Here is a 26884-nt window from a genome sequence, read left to right as displayed (position 1 = left end):
CTTTCACGTTGTCATTATGGGGTATTGTTTGTAGAATTTTGAGGAAAATTAATTTACTCCATTTTGGAATAAGGCTGTAAAATAACTAAATGTGGAAAAAGATAAGCCCTGTGAATACTTTGTGGATGCACTGTATTCACAAAATGTCATTAATATCACATCAAAGTCCAAAATTTCTACCATAAAAATTAAATAAATAAATAAAAACACTGTCCTGGGGGTCTACAAGTGACTTAGTATCCTGCTTATATATCTTCAGCATAAAAACTGATAATCGATCACATAAGTCGTATACATGTACTGCACTCAACATGCAGTATATGTATACGACGTGTGATTGAAAACAGCAGATAAACAAATAAGCACCCTGTGAACATAAAAACCCACTCCAACTCTAAACTGGAAAGAGATCAAAGGTTATGACCAGGAGTCACTGGGGGACAATAGAAAATATTCAGATGTTTTGACAGACAACACAAAAAGGCAATGATACTGAGAGCAGCGCCACACAAACCATTTATGTGGTTGGAATAGATACAGAGCGCATCAGTAACGCCAGAGCATGCCTATGTGCTATTGTTTGTGCTAGTGCAGCCATGCACACCAGTACATCAGAAATGGGAGCAAGATAAGAAAAGAAAAGACAACAGGGATGTGTCCTTAGGGTTCTCTTCCCCAAAGACTCAAAAAATGAGAAGACTGTTGTAAAAAAGGGTCTAAGACTTCTGGTATTTTGTTTAATTGTGTGTAATTGCGGCTACTGTAAGTCTATTAGCAAGCAGAGTAGAGTGCACTACAAATTGTGTCAGAGATCAATATCACAAATGATATAGCCTACTTTATTACAAAAGTCATAATGCCAATAAGCACAGTCGGAAATGTCTCTTAAAAGTGTAAATTTAGCTAATGATATCTTAACATTTAATTTAGGATTAAAAAGGAACCATTAAGCTTGACAAAAATAGAGATTTAATTCATAGAGAGATCTATATTGATTCAATCAATATAAAAAAATATTGTGAACTAGCCCTAGCAGAGAACATCTTTGAGGGTCTTACTTCACAAATGCCTTTCATTTTACAACACATTCTAACCACTTTATAATTGACAGCTATGTCCATCTCTATTAGTTTGTCAGATTCAGAGAGTGACACCTTACCAGCACTCATTGCCTGGGAAAACTTGAATAGCACCACAGGAGAGCTGAGTTCATCCTCCACCTGTTGGACACACAATGACAACATTCAGTGACATATATTATTAACATTCCTATTATGTGAGCTACGTTATAACATGCAAAACTTTAAGTTGAAAGGGTGTAATGTAAACATCTACTATGTGTAATGTGAGTTTTCCTTGTGCCTAGTAAAGCAGCTACTGCAGACCGCATACTGTATGTTATGTCCATGCTAACAACGGCATATGCAGTTTTTGTTGCGTTGTCAAACTGCTCTGTATGGAAGTGGTAGTGCTTCAAGCCCATGCCTCTCAGTAATATGGACCAGCCCAAACCAAAGTTACAGTTCCAGATTTGGCTGCAACACAATGACTACACAGTTTGCACATGATTTGAATAAATATATTAAGGCATATGTTCTAGTGAAAAATAATCAGTATATGGCAGCAGGAATTTCAATTACTCTGTTTCTCTGTAAAATATTTCTAAAGTAAATCTATGAATCATGACTTGGACATACATAGAAAAATCACCATACTAAAATAGACACATTCTTGTCTCACAACATCAAATCAAAACCAACATAACAGAAATGGCAACGGTGCTTTAATTATTGCCATTGACCCTTACTAATTTTTTAGTTTTTGCACACATTGGGGACTATTTGTGTTTTGGGCTGCTGTCGTGATTGAGGGGGAACAACCAGCCTATCCACGTGGCTTCAGAAACAGAACACAATGAAAAAAACCCTATTACATACAAAATAACTATTTTTAATTGAGGATTCCATTTATTAAGGGAAGAAAGCTGTCCAAATCTGTATGGCCCTATGTTAAAAAGTAATTTCCCTCTAAACCTAATCACTGGTTGTGCTCCCTTTGGCAACAACAATTGCAGTCAAACATTTGTGTTAACTTGCAATGAGTCTTTCACAGGGCAGAGCTGTTTTTTTTTTTTTTAAATCGATTCAGGGTTGGACTAGCTGGTGGATGGAATGGATGCCATTTTGCCAAGTCTCTTTCCTATTGTTAAATTATGAACACTGACCTTAGCAGAGGCAAAGGAGGCCTGTAGGTCTTTAGAAATTGTTCTGGGTCATTTTATTTTATCCTAAATGAGTTGTTATTATGATCCTAGAGCAACTACTTTTTTACACAGAGTCAGTCAGATTTGGACAGCTTTTTTATGACAAATATGCCAAAAAAAAAAGGTTAGCATGATGCCTGAGTTGAGCTAAAATGAAGGCTAGTGTTTAAGAGGTGTTGATGTGAGGGTCATGAATAATTCACAAGCCATATGCTCTACACATAAGAGAAAAATATTTATATCATCAAGGCCCGATTCCAAGGCCTTAAAATGCTACAAATGAAGGTCTTGCTTCAACAACTTGCTTTCAATCTGTTCAGGCTTCTCTGTTACTTGTCGTTTCTTTCTCTCTCTACTTTAAAGTCAGTCTAACCAGTAGAGACAGATCGCCACCCACCTGAAATTCTGAGATCCCATTTACCATTATGATGGAACTCTCCAACAGTTTAAATCTGACAGTTTCACCCACTTTCCACAGTGACTGGCCAGGTGTGTGGAGCTATGTTTGTACTATTTTCTAAGTTTTTTTTTTTTTTATTTTTGTACACAAGATGTCCCTTTCCATTAACCCTGCTTTAGCTATTGCCAACATTAGACATTGTCACAGTTTCTTTGAAGCATACTGGGACCTTAATGGTTTCAATCTATCTAGTTAGATGAGTTGTTAGTGCACAGGGCAGCCTAAGTCCCTGTTTTTAGAGGTGGAACGACAAACACCTGACAGCAGAAGCCAGAGATAAGGGGTGACATTAACCCATACAGATTCAAACCCTGTATGGACTGTCCTGGACCTAGAAATCTGGCTTTAACTAGAAGCAATGCTTTTTCATGTTGGACCGAACCTACTGAAGTCTTTGGGGCATCTGATTATACGTATTATCTTTCAGACCAAGTTGGAAGAAAGGCAGATGCATAAATGCTGTAGTTTCACAGTAAACACCTAAAATTCCTCCTTGAACTGGTAGACGTGGCTGAAGAGAAACAATTCGTCTGCTACCACAGCATCCCAGAGCAGGAGTGGATGGATGAAGTTTGATCAAATGATCAAAGAGGGTAATACATTTGATCAAACTAAGACATAGTACTAAAACACAGCTGTTTTAATTGAAAATTTAAAACTCTTAGAATTCATCCTGTTGACCGGAGGTAGAGCTGCCATCCACCTCTTTCCATTCACCCCAACTAGTTGAGGCAGATGGCCAGCCGCCCTGAGCCTGGTTCTGCTGGAGGTTTGTTCCTTGAAAGGGGGTGTTTCTTCTCCACTGTCGCCTAGTGATGCTCAAGTGGCATTGTTGGGTTCTCTATATAAATCTGTATACAGTTATATTTTGTAAGGTCTTAAACATTACAATGTAAAGTGCCTTGAAATTACTTTTGCTGTGATTTGGCGCTATATCAATAAAATTTAATTGGTGGGTAGTTCAATCCCTGACTGTCATAAAATGACGTGTTCTTGGGCACAACACTGAACCCCATGGGTTGCAAAGTGCTATGATGATGATAATGTGCCTAGATATTTTCTATATTATTAGTAGTTAGTAACTAAAAAAACAAAAGCTAATTAGACTGGAGTTTTGATTCATATTACATTGTTATTGAACCTGACAGTTTTAGCCTGATGCAACTGTCCTGCCCTGCTAATGTCATTTCCCTTTTTTTAATTATTGCAACGAGCAATAAATAATTTGGTTTGTCAAGATTATAATAGGAATATGCCAATATAGGAGTAATTTCTTGGAACTGAGATGCTGCATGAATCTCTACACTTCTGGCCTTGTTACTATTCCTATTTTCTCTATTTTAGCACAGAAATGTTTGTATAATGTAATGACCTGAGTCACCTCAGGATTCAGGGTCTTCTTGACCCTGAATCCTAAATCCTCATACACATCTTATCAGCAGCATCACCATCTGGTCTGGGAACTGCTCTGCTCAGGTCTGTGGAGCCCTTCAGAGAGTGTTCCATCAGGGGGATTCATACCAAAAACAGCATCTACATTGGTGGGATCATGCTGCTTAAGTGACACATTAAAATATGATCCAGAAAGTTATTACTTGCAAGAGAACATAATATTAATTATTCATGACCCTTGTATTTCCCCAAATGTAAAAAAGTAAGAATGTGGTGAGGCATTCTCTAAAGTACCTCAAAACACATGCCTGAGTGGTCTAACCTAAACAGGAAAAACTGTCTGCCAGCCAATGAAAGCCCAAAGGAAAATGATCAGTAGTGACTGGAAAAGTGAAATGAAAAAAAGTGAGGACTGTGTGGAAATAGAAGTAGATGTGAGGGAAGCAGGCAGAGGCTTGGTCCCACCTACAATAGAGAGCATGAGAGAGCCCAGAACGTCCCGGGTTGAAGCCCCGGAGATGGGCGGAATTGGCGACATCATGCCCTGAAACCAAGGTAACCCACACTAGTATGTACACAGCTGTATACACATACGGAAAAGTACTAACACATACGTTATAAACACAGTGGTACTAAAAACCCAAACAGCAGCTTCACAGTGAACACTGCTGACTAAGATGAACTAAAAACTGATTTTATCAACCTACAGTGAGTTTGGGTACCAATGTGTCTGATCTCCAAAACTCTGTTTTTCACTGCATCTTCATTACAATAGTGTTAATTGAATAATACCACTAATCCAAGCACCAAATGTACATATACATTGTACTTTATCTTATTGATTGTATGTATACTATATTTGCCCTTAGTGGATGCTAGTGAAAACTTTTACCCTAAGACTGTTTCAGTATTAATACTCTGCTGCTTACATCTTCAAATCCTTGACAATAGAGATCTTTGTCTTAAACCCATCCTAAAACACAAATAGGATTTTAATCGACACAAACGGAACTCCAGATCTTCACTTGGTCATTGCCTTATGTCACAAATTCTACATATTTAGGATATTTATTTAATAATACACAAGAGGTTCTAATCCCTTCTCACCAAACACTAAGCTGTCCATTATTCAAACAATATAGTTAAAGCTATTACAATATACAACTTGGTTAGCACTAGCTTGAGACTCAAAAAAATCAATCCACAATCAGTCTCCCTTATCCCTGCTCTGCTGTGCTCTTCTTTTGTCTGCTGCTCTGCGCAGCCCATTAGGTTTTAGTTGCTATCAAATTATAATACATGATAAACTTCCCAATCTTACTAATTAAGCTGAAATAATTGAAATGTATTAAAAGGATAAGACTCACTAAAAACCTTCAAGACAAGGCAAATACAGGTACAAGAAAAAGTAAGAAAGACATTTGCAATTTCCCGGTTTTCTGCATAAATGGATTATAAAATTGTATTTGATCTTCACATATTTCTCAGCTGATAAACCTGGAGTCCAATCCATAAAACATAAATAGAGGTCTGGTTTAAAGCTACCTTTACCCTTCAACACCCAAACAATTTCAGTGGGTTATTCACAAGTAGCATTAGCTGATGTGAGCCATGCCTTGCAAAACAAGATCTCAGAAGAGTTCAAATTGATTTGCATTTACCTGGATAGAGTTTTAAAGTAATCTCAAAGAGTTATTCATCAGTGCACAGTTAGACACACTGTATATAAATGGATGTGATTTTGTACTGTGGCTACTCTCCATAGAAGACCCAGTTAAAACCACTTTAAAGGCACAGTGCAGAATGCTTAATAAGATAATAAACATCCAGAGTAACAATTAAAGACATAAAGGATCCCTTAAAGCTGGTTAACATCTTTTATCATGACTTAACTATACACAAAATGTTGAACAGGCATAGTATCCATGGCATGAAACCACCAAAAGCACATTAAAGCATACTTGTAGCTTGAAGACCAACTTTACACTCCACAACACTTATAGGAAAATGTCTTGTGACAAATTGTCTTGGAAGAACATGCAGCACTATATATGGTGTAAGAAAAACTGCCTAACAACATGAAAATATGATCCTAATAGTGAAGTACAGTGGAGGGAGCATAATGGTTTGGGGCTGATTTGCTCCCTCTGGATCTTGACCACTTGTAGGGCTGGGAAAATATATATATCGAAAAACGTTTCCTTTATATACATTTTTGATATGGTCAATATACCTTAAATAGAACCCATTCCATCCATGTTTTGATACGAAAGGTTGACCCGCACAACATGGGCTGTAGTATGAGCTGTGTTTGATACACGTGCTAATGTTTTGGGTACTAGAGCTGTACGCTGTATGTCAGAAGCAGGAGCAAACTAAATGAAAATAATGACAATGATGAAAAGTAATATCACACATGTAATAACTTAATTGCAAAAGACATAATATCAGTAAGCATGGTCAAAAATTACTGGTGAATAAAGCACTTTCATATCCCACTTAGGTATAGAAAGCAATCTTGAAGCTCAACAGAATGTGATTGAACTTATTTTGCCATTATGAAAAGGAAAAGTTTATCAAATTATTCATCACAATAGTGTCAGAGTGGCTGTTAACAAGCTGAAGCTCAGAAGAAACTGGGCGATGCAGCAGGAGAAGACCCTAAACATCAAAGTAAACAGAATGACTGCAAAGACACAAAATCCACCGTTTGGGTGGCCCAGTTAAAGCCCAGACATCAGCCCAACAGAGATGCTGAGAAAAAAGATGAGGAGGGACTTTTACACAAGATGTTCTGAGAATATGTCTGAAGTGAAGCAGTTCTAAATGTCTAATGTAAATGTCTAATCCACAGCATCAGTAAGTGCTTGCTTTGTTATTGTTGCCAAAGGCGATTTAACTGGTTATGACTTCGATGTTTTGCTTACTTTTGATTTCGTCACTTTGTAAGTTTAATCGGTAAGTTCAATAAAGACATGAAAGATCATGACTGTGTTTTATTAGACTTTGGTGAAGATCAGGTGACATTTTATGTCGAATTTATAAAGGTAAAACAGGAAACTGCACTGTTTCACTTACATTTACTTTCCACTGTCACTGTGCATTGCTGCCAATGCTGTTCTGTGACTCTGACTTCACAGGTGCCAACAGTACCTTTCCACAATAATATCAAAACATCTAAATGTCTAAATATCTAAATGTTATTATATTTACAAAATACTTGTACAATTAGCTCACAAGCCGCCTTTAGCTCTGATTACAGCATGCATTCCCTGTGGTATAGTTTCGATAAGCTTCCACAATGTCACAAAAATGTATTCATTGCATCAATTTTTCACCAAGATCTTGCATCGATGATTGGAAGTCTTCTCCAACACATCGAAAAGTATCTCAATGAGGTTAAATGTGGTTGCAAATCCATGTGTGAAAATGATGTGTCATGCTCCCTGAACCACTCTTTCACAATTTGAGCCCTGACCAATCCTGGCATTGTTATCTTGAAATATGCCCGTGTCATCAGGGAAGAAAAAAATCCATTTATAGAAATAACCAGGTCATTCAGTATGTGCAGCTAGTCAGGTGATCTCATTCTTTGCATTTCCATTTAGTCATTTTGGCAGATTGATTTCACATTTAAGTGATCATTTAAGATTTTTTTCCGACCACATTTTTTTTCTCGAAGATAACGATTCCCCACTATCCTTCCAGTTTTTAATAATGCGTTAAACAGTTCTTAACCCAATTTTAGTAGTTTCAGCAATCTCCTTGGATGTTTTCTTTGCTTGATGCATGGCAATAATGACCCTGAAACAAATTAACATCTTTTCCACGACCACAGGATGTGTCTTCTGACATGGTTAATCTATCAGTACAGTTGCCCAGATTTTGTCCTCATGACATACATAAGGCCTGAATAGATAGCTTTTTCACATTTGTTACAGTAGAATTCATGTCATTATTAATGGTAGAACATCAAGTAATCACCTACCAATGTTTTTATAGATGTCAGAGATTTTAGCTTCTGCAGGAGCTGCTGGCTCTAGAGGGGAGAGAGATAAAGGTGAAAAGTAGAGAAAATCTTAACTTCATACCTTGACACTTAAATGACAACTTCCCTAAAAAAAACAGTTTTATACAGTTTGTTAAAATGTGCTTGTTTGCCTAATCGGTGTGATTAAAAATACACCGATTTACATCCAGCATGTATGCACAGTACCTCTTCCTATAGTGCTGGTTACCATATTTGTTCAGTGGGCCTACATTTGGTTATAGTCTCTGTACAAGTGGTACAACACCTAAAAACTTTATGTCTACAATCACTACACCTGTCAGTCATTTTTCAAGTGTTCCAGCTCTTTGTAATGAGCGTGTTGTATTTGTACACAAACACCCATGTTAAAATCACAATCAAAATGAAGTGATGCTCACCAGAGTGGTGGCATGTCTTATCTGCTGTACAATTCTGTTGTGACCAAGGTACTGCAGTGAGAGCCAGAGGGGCAGTGCTCGCAATTTCTCCACGGGCTGGCTGGAGGTCAAACCTGCTGCCAGAGACTAAAAGACAAAATCCAAAGACAGATAATAATCTGTTAGAGACATAGAGAGACACTGATCATGGAAACACAAAAAGAATACATTAGGACATTAAGACATTAAGAACAAATCAGAGCATTGATAAATCAGTTGATGCACAGGAGGACTGGTGAACAATCCTGACAGGAAACAGGACATGTAATTACCTCAGCTAGGATTTGGTGTAAATTTTGCATTTATATAAACATTCAGAATGATGTATGTCGGTGAAGATTCTCAGTCATCCAGGTGAAGTTATCCCGTGGCAATTGTCAGTTTGACTGAAGCTACAGTGGTATGGGCACCCTTTGGGATTACGTGGAGTTTTGCATGAATTGGACAATGAAATGAAATGAAATCTGCCAGCCTACTTCCATGATGAGGTCTTCTGTCTTCAACAGATAACTAAATCATTTGTATGAAATGAGCATACCAGTGCTGGGTCTTCATGTCTGTAGAGAGTGACAGTAGTTACAGCAGGCAGTCCCAGCCACTGACCTGGTGTCAGTGTCATACTATCACTTCTGGTAGCTGCCTGGAGAGAAAGAACAATATACACATATACAAAGAAGTTACAAAATAATTTTGTAAAAATTAGGTTCTTTCACTAACAAATAACACAAATGTAGAATCAATTTAAAATGAAATATTACCATAAGAGCAGAGGTGACCTGGCCTAGTGCCAGGGTTGCCAAATTCACCCTGAAAAACAAAACAAAACAAAACACAAGATTATAATAAATAAATACTATGTTAACTGTGAATACTCAGTGACTAGACTCATGCTTGAAAACAGAAGTAATTTTAGTAATTTATTTTAAGGTCAACTATTGTATAAAATTTACTTTTTTAGACATTTTGCTACATTTACATGACTCTAGGATGCATGAAGACACACTCCGAGGATGTTAGTGCAGTTCCTTCTTTTTTCACATTTTCCTGCTTAGTCTGATTCTCTCCCATAATGGTACATTCAGACTAGACTAGACGTAGACTAGAGTCTGTTGTCACACCTAGACGACAGACTTTTTCTAGCTGCTACCTAACCCTGGGTCTCATTCAAATATTAAAGCCATAGGTAATAAGTATTTTGTAAGTAAGTATTTTGTCTTGTTAGTTTGCTGGGTTAGCCTGCTGAATGTAGTCAGTAATGCTAAACTGATGTTTGCTTCTCTCAGACTCTAAAGCAGAATTCTTTGGGCTAATTAGACAGCGGAAAAGCCAATATGTTCTAGAGAGGTTGTGTTAAATATATAAATCTACATTTATGTGATTAGTTGGTTGAACGGTGTTAAAGTAGCATGTTTATGCAACATCATTGTGCAGATCAGCCATTTCTGCTGTTATCACAGAATCTCTGTGACCCACACAGACACGGTACTTGGGGACAGCACAAAAACCCTGTGTTACTAATAAGAGTGATGTTACTCCAAAAAGTAGAGAATCACTGTGTCAGTTTTCTCTTAAACTTTTGTCCTTTATCCAGCATCAACACACACGAGTGCAGGTCTGTAGCCTAATATATTACACCTGCTCTAGATAATGTTCTATTTCGTATAGGCTTCACCCTCTAAGAGCTGTCGCTATTGGGTTTATCCAATATGTGCAGTCGTGAATAATGCTTTCGCGCCCTGTGCCAGCACAGGGCTACCACACTCAGGTCCGCCCACAGAGTATAAAAGCCCTGCGTGACATGAGCACTGCTCCCCTTTTTACTTCACCGTGCTATGCAGTCACCCTGTGAAGACAAGAAGATGAGTTCTACTCAGTGTTCCACCGGCGGTGTCCAGCTGTGCCTAAGATGCAAAACAGCCTTCATCCTGGACGACCACCTCTATGTTCGGTGTGAGATCTACCTCTCTTCCGCCTGCCGGCCACCTGCCTGCCTGCGGTGCTCTTCTCCGGGACCTCCCTGAGATTATTAAGAGAGCGGCTGACAGGAAGGGTATTCCTCTGCCTCCGGAGCCGCCTGCACCTGCTCCCAGCAACATGGTTGGCGACATTTATCGCAGCGAGCAGGAGGCTAAACGCCTTCCGCTATGGTTTTCCTGCTGTTCCGCCGCTGTTTCCTCCTCCCTAAGGCGATTTTCTTCGGCAGACGTCGGCCTACTCCGCCATCTTCCCGCGACCAAGTCACCTCACCGACCGCACACACCAGTGTGCCGCTCAGATGGCAGCCGCCATCAACAACATTGCCCTGCTCAGCTCCTCTGTTTCCTCCATCGCTGCGCAGCCTGGAGCGCAGCGATGGAGGAAGGCTATGGCAGCCATTCTCACGCTGTCTGCAGCTGCGGCGGTGGCCTGGATGGATGGATGACCATGCTGCAGCGTAACATGTGGATTCACATGTCTCAGCTTCCGGAACAGATCAGAAAGGGCCTTTTGGATGGACCCACCAGCCCTGATGGACTGTTTGCCTCGGCAATTCTCAGACCTAATCCGGCGTTCACGCCTAAGATACTGACTTCCTCCTTTAAATCCAGAGTCATTACACTGGAGGGGTTTTTCCCTCCTCCCCACCCTAGTGAGGAGGAGGTTGCACACCGTCTCTGTCCTGTTCGTTCACTGTCACATTACGTGACACGCAGAGCTGTTTTCAGACAGACTTATCAACTGTTTGTGTATTACAGGGAACATTCCCAAGGGAAAGCTTTGACCAAACAATGGCTGTCTCATTGGCTGTGTGAAGTTATCACACAGACTTATGTGTCAGCGGATAAAGAACCTCCTCGTAATGTCTGTGCTCATTCCACTAGATCCATATCCACCTCCACAGCCCTTTTCAAGGGAATGTCAGTGGAGGATATCTGTACAGCGGCATCGTGGGCATCCCCGTACCCTTTTATATGTTTTTACTTGCGGGATACGTCAGTATCCTCCTTTTCTCATTCTGCGCTAAGCGTGCATGATGACCAGTGGAGCTCTGTCAGTACAGAGCGCACACTGTTCGGACACACGCTGCCCTGACGTGCTTTTTATGTGAACTGGAACATTCTCATAGCACAACCTGCCAGCATGTGTCTTTTTCTGATGTGTGTTCATTCTCTATGAGGATGGATGCTTTTGACACTGTCTCTGCACGTGATGTTCTCAGCCCTGCTCGAGCGTGGAGCTCTCGGCGCTGCTCTCCAGGACGACGGCCTCTTATGAGTGACGCTGCCTGTGTTAGATAGGACAGGTTTGCAGAGGGCTGTGTTAGTTTTAATCAGCTTTTACATCCTTGTTAAGTTGGTGTGGGTGGACTGGTGTTGTTGGTGCTTGAGGACTCCGGTGGTCCAGTGAGGCATTGACTACATCCAGCTTCGCCCTTATCCCAATAGCGACAGCTCTTAGAGGGCGAAGCCTATACGAAATAGAACGTTGGTTACATATTGTAACCCAAGCTTCTATGAGTATAGGCGTAGCCCTCTAAGATGCGGGCCTCACTGGCTCCCCCTATGTCAGCTGAAGTAAAAAAGTTGGCTTTTGGGAGCAGTGCTCAGGTCACGCAGGGCGTTTATACTCTGTGTGAGGTAGCCCTGTGCTGGCACACGACTGCGCATGCGTGCAGGGATAAACCCAATAGCGACAGCTCTTAGAGGGCTACGCCTATACTCACTGGGGTTACAATACATAACCAACGTTTTCAATAATTAGTTGATGCAGCCTAAAAGAAAGCTCTCTAATTCGATTCAGCAGTCCCACAAAATTTTCTCCTCATGTGAAGTGTCTTAAGTTCTGAAGAGGATACAGCTCATACTGTTGTTATGCTGTATTGCTCAATGCTCTTGCTGAGCAAGATGTTAAACAAAAGGATCCTGAGGGAGGATTACCATTTTGCTCAAAAATGTTCAGGTACTTCAAATGTTGGTACTTTTACCTCAAGAAAAAATGTCTCTGGTGTGCTGTTAATAACATTTTGAGTTGTTTTATCTTTACTGTACTTGGAAACCTTCTGGTCCACCCTGTATTTCCAATAATAATATTCACTGACCACAAGCAAAACCGTCAGCCTGAGACAAGGAAGGAAGAAGGAAGGAAGAAATCTGAGCCTTTTATTCTGTAAGTTTTGTATTCCTTTATTTTTCATCAACAACACCTTTGTAGATTACATGTGGTGCTTACTGTAGCTATTGGACTTTGTGGCACATTCAGAACAACTTAATTAAAACAAAAATAAATATAAATAAGTCTGAGAAAAAAGGTAAAATCTACTTTTAGTCATTATTTAGTTAAGCACGCAGAGAGAATTAAAAATAGCAACCAGTAATTTGTGTTAGTATATTACAGAGGGTATGTGGATTATGGAGCATCTGTGGATCATAGATCATGAATCATCTTTAAATAAGTTTTTGTGGGCCTGAGGACCTCTGAGCACAGCACCATGGGTGGGATGGCGATGACCTGCCAAGTGTCCTGGTCCAGTGGGGTGGTGTTGCTTGCTTTGAATTCACAAACAATGCTGACTACAATAACAGCTTATTATCCACATCCAGGAAGGCACCAGCACTACAGGACTCGGAAACCTGAGAAAATTAAAAAATAATATATATCATTAAATACATTTTTATTGTAGTTCATGTACAGATCTATCATAGGTGTGTCACCAACTCTTAGTCTCCAGCACTCCTGTCAATTTTTTATTGCAACTAGTGGTTTAAGCATGGTCTATGCCTAGGGTTTTTTAAACTCAGTCCTCAAGGACCACTGCCCTGCTAGTTTTCTTACTATCTCTGCCTTCCCCTGGATCAGGCGTGTTCAGTAAATGAGAAGCTACACTCATATTCTGTAGACACCCCTTCATAAATTTGCTCAAAAATGTGAGTTTTTCTCCCAGCATCAAGCATATGAAACTAAACCAGACATTGTGTGACAACACCGTGTGTAACTGTGTTTTTATCATTACTGTATCAGCATTACAGTTTAAGAGCAGCATACAGTGGCTATGTAAAATGACTAGGTCAATGATACAAAAACCAAGATGAATTCAGTTCAAAATCATCATTGACAAATATTCCCAGTCAAAAATACTAACAAGCAATTTTGTTATTACAAACCACAATACAGACAAAACAGAGCAGAGAAAGTAACAGAATTAGCCTGCTAGCATTACCCACATTGTATGTCCCATATTACCGTTACTACAGACATCATGTTAAGTTGGTTATATAACCAACTTAGTCCGGAGCTAACGTTACGTTCCACTACTTTGTTACTATAGTGTTACCAACCAAAATAGCTAACATTAACTGTGTTTAGCGTTAGCCACATGCTACACAAAATACAGTTGGTCACACAAACTTGTTTACTGACCTTTCAGAACATCCTGATGAAAAGGTTTGTACGTCTGCATGGGCCTCTGCTGAAAACGGTCTCCATGAAAGCAGTGCTTTGATTCCAACCGAACCGACCGGTTTTGTTGAGCGACTTTTCCCATTACCAGGGCAACAAGAAGGATGCTGTAACCTAACCTCCACTACATCCACCGCTTCCACGAAGAGGCGTGGGGACAACATCTCATTTGCATACTAATCGACACACACCGAAAACAGCTTGCTATGACAGAGGGCCTGAAGCGTACGTTCTCGAACAGGCCAGTGGAGGCAATCTACACTTTCGGTCTTTCGGCATAAAAATTTACAGACACCTTCTTGGGGCATCCAAGTCCAATATTCTTTAGCCTAAAAAGCAAAATAGGAGACCTTTAAAGTTTCCTATTATTTCCATTTCAAACTCACACTAGTGTTATTGCCATAAACAGCAGAGATTAATTAAAGGGCATTAACACATGCACGCAGTTCTCCATGAAGTTTTAAAACATCTTACACCAGACACTAGAGCGAACAGAATGCGACTGTATCATAATGCATTTGAAGTTACTAAATAATAATAAATTGATGTGGATATTTGTGCAGTTTTAAATGAACTGTGGCAGTTCACACAATATGCTTAATTACTTTCTTTAACCAGAAAACATTTTAGCATGTAAACTAACTCTCCATATAACCATAACTTGCCATTTCTGTTGGTATTCACGGTAAATAACAACATTCAATATGTTAATAAATGAGTGGTATATTTTTTAACTTTGGTCAGTCTCACCCAAACATATTTCCCAAAATGCTGAAGCTTTTCAAGACTACCTATTGTAGACAATAACACAACTGACCCACCCCTCCACATGAAGCCACATGTTGTACTGATCACTCAGGTCCTTCAGACGACTCAACTTGTCTGTATGGCCTGCTCCAGGGGTGCCTGGGACAAGACACGTTATTATAAAAACTTTTGTCATTAAAGTCTAAATGACCATATTTAAGTTGCAGAAAACAACATATTTTTTTAATCCTGTAAGGTACCACATGAGTAATAGTTTTAGTGGTTATTGTCCTTCACCTGCATTGGCAATCAACATCAGAGGAAGCTTTCCAGTTTCTAGGTCCTCTTTGATTAGTTTGTCCAACAGGGCAATATCCTGGCAGTGACACACAGTACAAGTTCAAATCTGTTTAATTTTAACCATCTAGTAGCTATAATTTTCATCTGCAATCTCCTACCATTTGGTGTTGGGATCCAAAGATGGTGTTACATGGGACTGTACACAAACTAGAGAGAGGAAGACCAAGCTAAGGAGAAAGAGATTAACATTAACTTAATTTTCATACAATAACATCTGTAGGAATCAATTTTGTATGCATAACACAAAAAGTGCTACCACAAGGCAATTTTTTTACTTTGCTGAAATTCACAAGTAATGTAAATGTCAATATTCCTAAAAACACAATCCAATAGGATTTTCCAAAAGTTTAACTTATCATATCATTTGAGAGGAATATTGGTGTGACATTTTTGCACAAAAGGATGAAGACCTTAATTTAATTTGCTGATTTATTGTTGTTCCACGCTTCGTACCTGGCTGCACAGATGCTGTCCCAGACCTGGCCTGCAGGAGGCACTCTGGTAGATGACTGGTTGTTTGGAATTTAGGACTGCATAACCCTCTGAGGCATATTCTTCATAGCGAGCATTGATGACCAGCCGACATACTTTGACTAGTCCATCCCTGTCATCATCATGGAAGTAGGCTGAACCATTCTCATACCTGAGACATAGATTATATTGATGTGGATCAGACAAACCTGAAGACAGAAAACTAAAAGCAGAAGGTTCAAAAGAAGACAACTACAAAACAAGAATCTGGGTATTTTCCATCCAAACTAAGCATTTAGTGTTATTACTTGTACAGTTTTATAATTCAATTCAATACAAGTAAAAAAAAACGTATTAATCCCAGAGGGAAATTGTTTTGCCTTGTTACAGTTGCTCTTAGGAAAGAACCACAACAAGACAAGAACTACACCAACACAAATACAAAATAACCTGTCCAGCCAGCACACTGTATGGTGGCTGGGAGGGATTGTCTAGGGAGAGAAGTTTGCATAGCATCCTCCTATACGCTACAACATATAGAGGGTCCAGCTCCACCCCCAGAACAAAGCCAGCCCTCCTGATCAGTTTGTTTATTGTACTAAAACACTTCTAAGTATTTATATTCAGATACTATATCCACCTCCTCAGCCTGTAAAGAGAGCAGTTACACAGTATTTATAGAGTAAAGATTTTCTAAAGGCCATCACCAGCTCCTTTGTTTAACCAATGTTAAGTTTGAGATAGTTTAGTCCATACCAGTCCACAAAACTGTTCACCGCTGATACTCTGTGATGTCTCCACCCTCAATACATCCTGCTACTGAGTCATTAGAGAACTCCTAAAGATGGCAGGACTTTGAGTTTTAACCAAACTCTGAGGTATACAGGGTGAAGAGGAAGGAAGACAGAACTGTCCCCTGTGGACATTTTGTGCTACAAACCACAGTGTCAGACACACAGTTCTGCAGGCAGACGTACTAGGGACTAGCCCTTAGTTGTGCTTCCTCCTCTCTCGCCCTCTCTGTACTTTTCTGCCGGTATCCTTGGCCTCAGAGTTCACTTACTGGCCCCACCAACCTGCCCAGCGTTCTTGCTTCTTCTTGTTGTCCAGTCACGGCAGATGGCCAGGTGACAAGGTTTTGTCTGTTAAATGGTGTTTTACCTCACCACTATCACCTTGTGCTTGCTCAAGTGGGATTGTTAAGTTTTCTATATAATTCTATGTACAGTTATATCATTGTGCTTCCTCCTCTCTGTCTGCCTCTGGATGGTCCTTTCTCGAACTTGGAGCTATATATTTTCCAGTCGGTGAAGATTCTCAGTCGTCTAGGTGAAATCATCTGGAAGATGAGTCATGGCAACTGGACTTCCTTTTTGTTAAAAAAGTTCAAACAGTTCCACTACTTATCCAAGTAGCTTCTTCATTCTAAAAGTTAGTTGGTCAGAGACCAGAAATTTATGCTTGGGGTTCACCTAGAAAGCTACTTGGATGAATAGTGAACTGTTTCAGCCTAACAAGTTGCCATGACTCAAATTCCAGATGTACATTCCCAGGGTGCAGTTACTGGCCCTACCAACCTGCTTGTTGTTGTTGTTGTTGTTGTTGTTTTTTGTTGCAGTTCTTTTGTCTCTCTTCTTTCCAGTTACCCCAACTGGCTGATGCAGATGGCCGCCCACCCTGAGCTTGGTTCTGCTGGATGTTTCTTTTGTTAAAGGGGGTTTTTCCTCCACTGTTGCTTAGTACTTGCTCAAGTGGGGTTTTTTTACTTTTACTACCTAAATGACCCTTCGGAATCTGTGAACCATGCTTCCAAAATAAGCCAAAGGTAGAGGAGGAATCCAATTACTTCTGGTAACTTGCTCCTGTGACTATAATTTTCAGTTCTCAAACATAAAATTCACAAAATTCTCAGAAAATCATATCTTTTCAAAAGTAAATGGTAAATGTTCTGCACTTATATAGCGCTTTCTACCTAACTGGTACTCAAAGCGCTTTACACTGCATCTCATTCACCCATTCACACACACACAAGCACACACACACACACACACACACACACACACACACACACAAGCACGCACACACACACAAGCACGCACACACACAAGCACGCACACACACAAGCACGCACACACACAAGCACGCACACACACAAGCACGCACACACACACACAAGCACACACACACACACACACACGGCAGAGCTGATCTGACTCACTGGGGGCAACTTGGGGTTCAGTATCTTGCCCAAGGACACTTTGGCATGTGGCACGGCAGCTGGGAATCATACCATGACATGACTATAAATATAAAGTTGTACTGCTGGGTTGTCGTCACAGTACCTGAACAGTTTGCAGAGCCACAGTGTGGTGTCAGACAGGATCCGGGTGGTCAACTTCCGCAGTCGCTCTCTGTCCAGCACGGAGATATAAGCTGCTAGGCTGTGACCCAGCAATGCCATGTGACCCTGTTCACCCACATTCTGCATCCTACTGGAGATACCAAATAGCAGCTTATCATGGACAAAATTCTGAAGAATGTCTACTTACACCATTTTTACCCATTTTGATGGAGAACTATTTATGGTTTGTTAACCCAGGTGCTAAGCTAATGGAAAACCACACTAGCTTTATTTGCATTAGTACTCCCCACAGTGCTAATTTCATTTCTTCTAGCAATCAGGGCTCTTAAGGTGTCATTTCATATAGTAGCAGCTTAACAAGTCAAATGTCTACAACTAAACATTCACCAGAAATGTACAGTACTGCAATGTGTTTTAATTAACAGGAACTAGCAAATCATGAATCACAAATCAAATTTATGTCCAAACCCTAAAGAGAAGTTACAAGCTACTGACATTTATTTCAATAATTATTTCTACTTACTGTTGACTGAACTTGTCTTCTTCCTCTTCATGAATGAGGTTGTGAACCAAGTTCAGTATAGTGGCAACATCCTGACCACTGCACAGAAGACACAAAATAAAAAAAATATTACCTTTCCACATGCATAACTCATATAAAATGTATTGACAGCCTGAAAGCACAGTGTCTAGTAAATCCTGATACAGACATTCTCTTCAATGAGCTTCAAATCATCAATAGTTGTAAATACAATGACTCTAGAATCTTTAATTTTGCTAAAGTTCCAGGTGGAATCTCTGGACCCAGCAGAGTTGTCAGTGCATGAAGTGACAACAGTATTCCAAAGTACTAGATAGTAGCAACAGTGCCCATAAAAAGTATTCATCCCCTTTGATGTTTTTTTTTTATGTTTATAAAAGCTGGCGACTTTGACAAAAAATTTCAGAAAAATACCTCATTAATGTCAAAGTGAAACAGGTTTCTACAAAGCAACGTCAATTAAATAAAAATATGTTAGTGAAAGAAATTACAGAAATTATGTAAGCCTGAGTATGTATTTGTGTGTGTATGTGTGTGTGCACACTTACTCTGCCTGCAAGGGTCCAGGAACGCTGTTTCTGCTCAAACAGTGCCTGTCGGGCCCTGTCTCCTGCTCTCTAAACAGACAAACACAACGATCTATGTTCCCATGGAGTAATATTAAACAATGTTGCATGTTGGAAATTCAATTTAAGATGAATGTACAGCTTTTTCAGGTTTTGCTAGTTTGCTTGGTAGTGCTTCTTTGTGGAAAACCTTTTCAATTTTATTAAATAGCACCACAAAGGAGACTCTCAAAAGGACTGCTACATTCAAGGTGTTAGAAGATGGTTGCAGATAAAGCTGATCAGCTACTTCTCAGCAGCTTTTCCCAACCAGTGTTATAAAGCTTAAACTGACTGCCACCTGACACTAACCAGCATAGCATTCTCCCTTACCTCTTAGAGTCTCCTGTACTGTAAGTATCTGAAGACTATATACTATATTATATGCTCTGTATCTGATTAGAGCATAAGGACGAACAGGTGAATGATATAAAAATCAGAGAATCGGAGAAGAGTCGTTCATTCTATGAAACCAGAAGAAACTAATGAATAAGTCAAACTTCAAGCATGCTTAAACAACATAAAGGCCTGGATGTCCTCCAATTTCCTTCTCGTAAATCCAGACAAAAGGGGTTATTTTGTTTGGGCCTAAGGTCACAGAGACACTATGTCTAATCACATTCTCACCCTTGATGACTTAGTATTGGCCTCAAGTAATACTGTAAGAAATCTCAGAGTTATCTTTGATCAGGATATCTCCTTCACTTCATACATCAAAGATATCTCTAGAACTGCCTTTTTTCACCTGAGAAACATTGCTAAAATTAGGAGCATCCTGTCCCAAAGTGATGCTGAAAAACTAGTCCATGCATTTGTTACTTCCAGACTGGACTATTGTAATTCATTATTAATAGGATGTCCCAATAACTCATTAAAAAGCCTCCAGTTAATCCAAAATGCTGCAGCCAGAGTTCTGACTGGAATTAGCAAGATAGATCATATTTCTCCTATGTTAGCTTCTCTCCATTGGCTCCCTGTAAAATCCAGAATTGAATTCAAAATTCTTCTCCTCACTCATAAATCCCTTAATAATCATCTTATCTTATCTTATCTCCATCTTATCTTAAAGACCTCATAGTTCCATATCTCCCAGCAGAACTCTATGTTCTCAGACTGCAGGTTTACTTGTGTTTCCTAGAGTTTCTGAATGTAGAATGGGAGGCAGAGCCTTTGGCTATCAAGCTCCTCTCCTGTGGAACCAGCTCCCAGTTCAGGTTCGGGAGGCAGACACCCTCTCTACATTTAAGACTAGACTTAAAACTTTCCTTTTTTATAAAGATTATAGTTAGAGATGGATCAGGTGATTCTAAACCATCTCTTAGTTCTGCTGCTATAGGTTAGTCTGCTGGGGGACCTCTACTGATAAACTAAGCTCCTCTCCTCTCTCCTATATCAATTCAACTGCCACCATTTCATGTCAACCGGTTGAGGCAAATGGCCGCCCACTATGAACCTGGTTCTGCTGGAGGTTTCTTCCTCTAAAAGGGAGTTTTTCCTCTCCACTGGATTGTTTGGGTTTTCTATATCATTTTTTGTGTGCAAGTGTGTGTGTGTGTGTGTATATATATATATATATATATATATATATGTGTGTGTGTGTGTGTGTATATATATGTGTGTATATATATATGTGTGTATATATATATATGTGTGTGTATATATATATATATATATATATACAGTGAGGAAATCATTATTTGAACCCCAGCTGATTTTGTAAGTTTGCCCACTAACAAAGAAATGATCAGGCTATAATTTCAATGGTAGGTGTATTTGAACAGTGAGACACAACAATGACAAAAAAAATCCAGAAAAATGCGTTTCAAAAAGAGTTATAAATTAATTTGCATTTCCATGAAGGAAATAAGTATTTGATCCCCTATCCGTCAGCAAGATCTCTAGCTCCCAGGTGGATCTTATACAGGTAACGAGCTGACATTGGCAGCCCTCTCAGCTCGTTACCTGTATAAATGAGACCTGTCCACAGAAGCAATCAATCAATCCAGATTCCAAACTCTTCACCATGGCCAAGACCAAAGAGCTTTCCAAGGATGTCAGGGACAAGATTGTGGACCTACACAAGGCTGGAATGGGCTACAAGACCATCGCCAAGCAGCTGGGTGAGAAGGTGACAACAGTTGGTGCAATTATTCGCAAATGGAAGAAACATAAATTAACTGCCAATCTCCCTTGGTCTGGAGCTCCATGCAAGATCTCACCTCGTGGAGTTTCAATGATAATGAGAACGGTGAGGAATCAGCCAAGAACCACTCGGGAGGAACTTGTCAATGATCTCAAGGCAGCTGGGACCATAGTCACCAAAAAAACAGTTGGTAACACACTACGCCGTGAAGGACTGAAATCCTGCTGTGCCCGCAAGGTCCCCCTGCTCAAGAAAGCCCATCTACAGGCCCGTTTGAAGTTTGCCACTGAACATCTGACTGATTCAGAGGAAGACTGGGTGAAAGTGTTGTGGTCAGATAAGACCAAAATCGAGCTCTTTGGCATCAACTCAACTCGCTGTGTTTGGAGGTGGAGGAAGGCTGCCTATGACTCCAAAAACACCATCCCCACTGTCAAATATGGAGGTGGAAACATTATGCTTTGGGGGTGTTTTTGCCAAGGGGACAGGACAATTGCACCGCATCAAAGGGAGGATGGATGGGGCCATGTACCGTCAAATGTTGGGTGAGAACCTCCTTCCCTCAGTCAGGGCATTGAAAAGGGTCGTGGTTGGGTACTCCAGCATGACAATGATCCAAAACACACCGCTAAGGCAACAAATCACTGGCTCAAGAAGAAGCATATTAAGGTCATGGAGTGGCCTAGTCAGTCTCCAGACCTTAATCCCATAGAAAATCTGTGGAGGGAGCTGAAGGTTCGAGTTGCCAAACATTGGAGAGGATCTGCAAAGAGGAGTGGGCCAAAATCCCCCCTGAGATGTGTGCAAACCTTGTGGCCAACTACAAGAAACGGCTGACCTCTGTGATTGCCAACAAAGGTTTTGCCACCAAGTACTAAAGCACGTTTTTCGAAGGGATCAAATACTTCTTTCCTTCGTGGAAATGCAAATTAATTTATAACTCTTTTTGAAACGCATTTTTCTGGATTTTTTTTTGTCATTGTTGTGTCTCACTGTTCAAATACACCTACCATTGAAATTATAGCCTGATCATTTCTTTGTTAGTGGGCAAACTTACAAAATCAGCTGGGGTTCAAATAATTTTTTCCCTCACTGTATATTTATTTATTTATTTATTATATATATATATATATATATATATATATATATATATATATATATATATATATATATATATATATATATATATATACATTGTGTTGTGAATTGGCGCTATACAAATAAAACTGAATAGAATTGAATTGAATTGAATTCTGTTGGTAGATCTGATGATTGATTTTTTTATATATACAGAAAAAAGTCTCAAATCTTACCTCTGTCCATCTCCCAGGACCGTAATGGCTTCACTCAGATTCTTACCCACTTGAGCCAGTGTGGAGTCCACCATCATCTAAGGTGTGTGTGCTAGGAGACAGCAACATAGAATATTAGGACAATCAATTCATAAACAGTCATTTCAGAAGCTTGTAGTGCAATACAGAACACATCAAGGTGGACATGAACCTGCTCAAATTTAGCTTTTAGTTCGTTAGTTTAACTTCAATAGGTACACAGTACACACAGAAAAACAAAATTTACAACAACTACTACATCAGTCTTTTCGAAAAACAGTTCCAAAAGATAGATGGGGTAAACTCAATCAGAATCATCAACATTAATAGAAAGTTGTCCTAAATAAGGAGTTGTCCCTGTTTAAAGGAGATCAGGAAAGGTTCACTGGTAGAGGTCCGTTTTAAGGAGAGATTTAAAAGATGCTACTGAGTCAGTTGATCTTATTTCCTCAGGTAAGTACACACACACACACACACACACACACACACACACAAGCGCACACACACACACACACACACAGGATGTTCAGCCGTTTCCCCAAGCAAACACTAAATGACAGTTAGGTTCTCTGTAGTCTGTAGTCTCTGTAGTTATTAGGTGATAACATTCCAGGCCAGTGGCATACACTGTAATAAGGCTAGGAGGCTTCTCTCGCACAGCTTCATCTTTTGCACGTGTTATTTTTCATTTCATGCCACCCTGTGTGTCTTCATTTTAAATGTTTTTATTACAAAAGCTTTTCTCTTATTCCAAAGCTGGTGTGTGCCGTTTGTCTTCTATAATGAGATGTGTTGAAACTATTTGCTTTAAATGTTTTTTTAACACACTGTCTTTTTGCCACACCTGGATTTATTTTTCCAATTCCACAGAATTTTACGTTTTTCTATGTCCATTCCACGTTTTGCATTATTGCTATTACTACTAATAACTATTCTGGATTGAGGCGTGCTTTCTGGCATGATTTAAGCCTGGTCTGAGAAACTGCCCATTTGTGTAGAATTGGTCTGACACTTTTGGAAGGCACTTAAATACATACATTTTCAATATTCTTCTCTCATTCTAGGAAACAGAGATATTTTACTGTAATGAAGGCTCTAATATTCAAGTTAGGGCTGCAGTATATCACCTTACAAGAGCTTTTTCAATATGCAGAACACAGAGCAAAGTTAGAAGAGGTTATCAGTTATTTTTACTACTTTGTCACTGTGGGAATTTCTTGTTTACATTTACAAAGGACGACAGATGCAGGCGGTTTCTCTGACTGTGAGAAGGTTATGGCAAGCAGATTTAATAGACGGACAGAACTGAAATTACAGATATCTGTAATGTATTTCTGACTAGTCAAAACTGTAACTGTGGGGTGGCTGTGGCTCAATAGGTAGAGCAGTTGACTGCCAATCATAGGATTGCCACGTCACATGCCAAAGTGTCCTTGGGCAAGATACTGAACCCCTAGTTGCCCCCGGTGAGTCAGGTCAGCTGCATAGCAGCTCTGCCATCGGTGTGTGAATGTGTGTGTGCTTGTGCGTGTGAATGGGTGAATGAGATGCAGTGTAAAGCGCTTTGAGTGCCTGCTAGGTAGAAAAGCGCTATATAAGTGCGGACCATTTACCATTTAATTGAAGATATCCGTAACTACATTTTGACTAGTCAGAATTTAAATTAAAAATATCTGTAAACAGGCGCTGTTTTAACATAAAACGGTTAGATTGACTATACTGTACATAACTGCATTTTAGATATATGAAATAGCATTTAAACAAGTCAAAATTAATTCAATTCAATTTTATTTGTAGAGCGCTTTTTACAATTGACATTGTCACAAAGCAGCTTTACACAACCAAAGAACAGTACATGAACGGTGAATGTGTATGAATCATAAAATGAGATTGTCCCTGATGAGCAAGCCGAGGGCGACAGTGGCAAGGAAAAACTCCCTGAGAAGGCAACAGGAAGAAACCTTGAGAGGAACCAGACTCAACAGGGAACCCATCCTCATATGGGTGATTACATGCTATGTGTTAGGCAGCAGGCAGTCAAAATTACAATGTGACTAGTTGAAATTATAATTCAAGGTAGCCACAACTGGATTCTGACTGAAAATATCTTGAATTGGCTACATTTTAAAGATTTCTTAATTATATTTTTTGATATCTCAAACCAAGATATTACTAGTTGCAATTCAATTGTAGATATCTTAAATTTAAGGTTTGACTAGACAAAAATATTTTAACATGTCTACAAAGACAACATAGATATCTTGTAAAGGTATTTACAGACACTGTAAATACACAACATAAAACGGTTAGATTTACTATACATAATTGCATTTTAGATATATAAAATAGCCTTTAAACAATTCAAATTATGTCGAAATTATAATTCAAGGTATCCACAACTGGATTCTGACTAGGAAGAATTACTGTTTAAGTAAGTGTTTATTGTATATCTGACAAGTTAAAACTCTAATTGAAGATATCTGTAATTCCATTTTGACAAGTTAGAATGGCTGATTGACTTGAATGGGAAAACTAGTTTAAGATATCTACAATTCACTTTTGCCTTTCCATAAAGTGAATTCCAGATATCTTTAATTGCATTTTTATTTCGATTAGTCGAAATTCTAATTACAGATATCTGAAACGATGTTGGAGTATTCAGACGTAAAGATGTCTTCAGTTACAGTTTTGACTGGTCAGATATCTGTAATGTGAACTCTTTCGGTCCAAAAAATGCTAAATCGGCGCAATGGCATTGTTGGCGTCATTTCCGATATTTGCAAAGGAATTGTGTCTAGTCAAATTTTAAGTGTATTTATCCTAAAACGTCATTCTTACTAGTTAGAATGCAATTGCAGATATCTAATCATTTTGACGTCATGTACATACGTCATACGTAAGCAACGCCAGGCGCTGCAGCTGCTCTCCACCGACCTCAAACCTCAAGACATGATGAGAAACGCCTGGCTCTCACCTGATCTAACATCTGATTGGTTCAGGTATGTTTTATAGAATCGTTTCCTCTTTTTTCTTTTTCTTTTTTTTTTTTTAACTCATTAGTCAGAGTTTTCACTGTGAAACTCAATTCTTTTACAGACTTTTAAGAATTAAGTGACAGTTTTCTCTCAGATTACTAAGATCACATCCGACCTCACAGGACGTCAGTACTTGTGGCTCGCAGCACAAACAGCAGCTTGAATGCAGCTAGAAAACTTAAAAAGTGTCCGTCTATATTGCAGCGTCTTGTCTCCACCCTCTGTTCATCTCGAACGAGCCTAACGACGAGGCGACAGCTGAAAACTACACCTTTATAGAGCTTCTTTAAACGCGGCAGCACAGACAGAGCAGCGCTGACTAGCTAGCTAAGCACCAACTCAGTGTTGTCAGCACACGGCTGACCGAGCTACCTCTTACTGAACTTACCTGCACTGCACACCGTTGACAGCCAGAGCGGGTCTGCTGTGGAGGGGGAAGCCGCGGCGTCTGTTCCGAAGACTACGGGGGGGGGAAACGACTTGAAATGTTCAGTTTGACACGTCCGCTGACTCGCTGACTGAGCCGGACACTTTACTTCCTGGACTGACGCACGACGTGCGTTCCACGCTGGCACTGCCTGTGTCACGCTCTGTCTCTGAACTGCTCAGTGAGGTGGTAACTGATGACGACAGCGACAGGATTTTTAAAAATGGAAATGTGTTTTGTTTTTATTGACGAGTGAATCAGCAAAAACAAAGACACTGCAAAACAAAGACACTGCAAAACAAAGACACTGCAGTGGAGTCTTAACCGTAGGATTAGCTTAACTGTATTTCACACATAGTCACTGAGAATCAAGGATGCATGGCCCCATATTCTGTCAATGAACCTTCATGTTGATAGTTTGTGTTGTATTTAAATCTGAAAACCCCCCAAAAAATGACATATTTCCATGTTATATGTTTTAAATGTGATGAGAGGATAATGTCCTTTAATAATAAATCAGATAATAGGTTGCTGTATATTCTATATGTTTTGTGATTTAGTCCGTCAACCAAAATGGAATTCCAAGTAAGTCACTAAAATCTCTGTTATTGAACTATTATGCACAGTTTGTTTATGTGGGAGGAAGCAAAATGATGAGAACAGCTCCCACCCCTACAGGACATGACATCTCTAATAAGCTTCTTCACCCATGGTGTGTGAAGTAGCACTGCAGGTGTTTGCTCCTTCGATGTCTTGTAGGATCATGGATCAGGATATCCCACAGCTCACAATGACTGTACACATACTGTAGTTAAAATGGTAGCTAGGTCGTCATGTGGACACC

The 26884-nt window shown here is 39.6% G+C and overlaps 1 protein-coding gene across 2 annotated transcripts in view; it reads right to left on the bottom strand.

Annotated features, from left to right (window-relative positions):
- Positions 1-26532, bottom strand: part of pdxdc1 (pyridoxal-dependent decarboxylase domain containing 1) — a 41571-nt gene extending 15039 nt beyond the window's left edge. Inside the window, exons 1-14 of one of the 2 annotated variants that reach the window (XM_026350126.1) lie at positions 26002-26532; positions 22561-22651; positions 19048-19116; positions 18482-18559; positions 17939-18085; positions 15579-15768; positions 15224-15292; positions 15063-15141; positions 14840-14924; positions 9341-9389; positions 9121-9222; positions 8544-8669; positions 8104-8154; positions 1160-1220 (exon numbers count right to left, since the gene is read on the bottom strand). In XM_026350126.1, coding sequence (XP_026205911.1) covers positions 1160-1220; positions 8104-8154; positions 8544-8669; positions 9121-9222; positions 9341-9389; positions 14840-14924; positions 15063-15141; positions 15224-15292; positions 15579-15768; positions 17939-18085; positions 18482-18559; positions 19048-19116; positions 22561-22637 — 1183 coding nt within the window. In that variant the 5' untranslated portion in view covers positions 22638-22651; positions 26002-26532. Of the gene's footprint in view, positions 1-1159; positions 1221-8103; positions 8155-8543; positions 8670-9120; positions 9223-9340; positions 9390-14839; positions 14925-15062; positions 15142-15223; positions 15293-15578; positions 15769-17938; positions 18089-18481; positions 18560-19047; positions 19117-22560; positions 22652-26001 lie in introns of both variants that reach the window. The other variant, XM_026350116.1, reaches the window with a different exon arrangement.
- Between the last annotated feature and the right edge of the window lie 352 nt (positions 26533-26884).

This window comes from Anabas testudineus, chromosome 8 (assembly GCF_900324465.2).
Source record: "Anabas testudineus chromosome 8, fAnaTes1.2, whole genome shotgun sequence".
In the NCBI taxonomy this organism is placed as follows: Eukaryota; Metazoa; Chordata; class Actinopteri; order Anabantiformes; family Anabantidae; genus Anabas; species Anabas testudineus.
The sequence above is the reverse complement of the archived record's forward strand: the minus strand, read 5'-3'. Positions and strand labels throughout refer to the sequence as shown.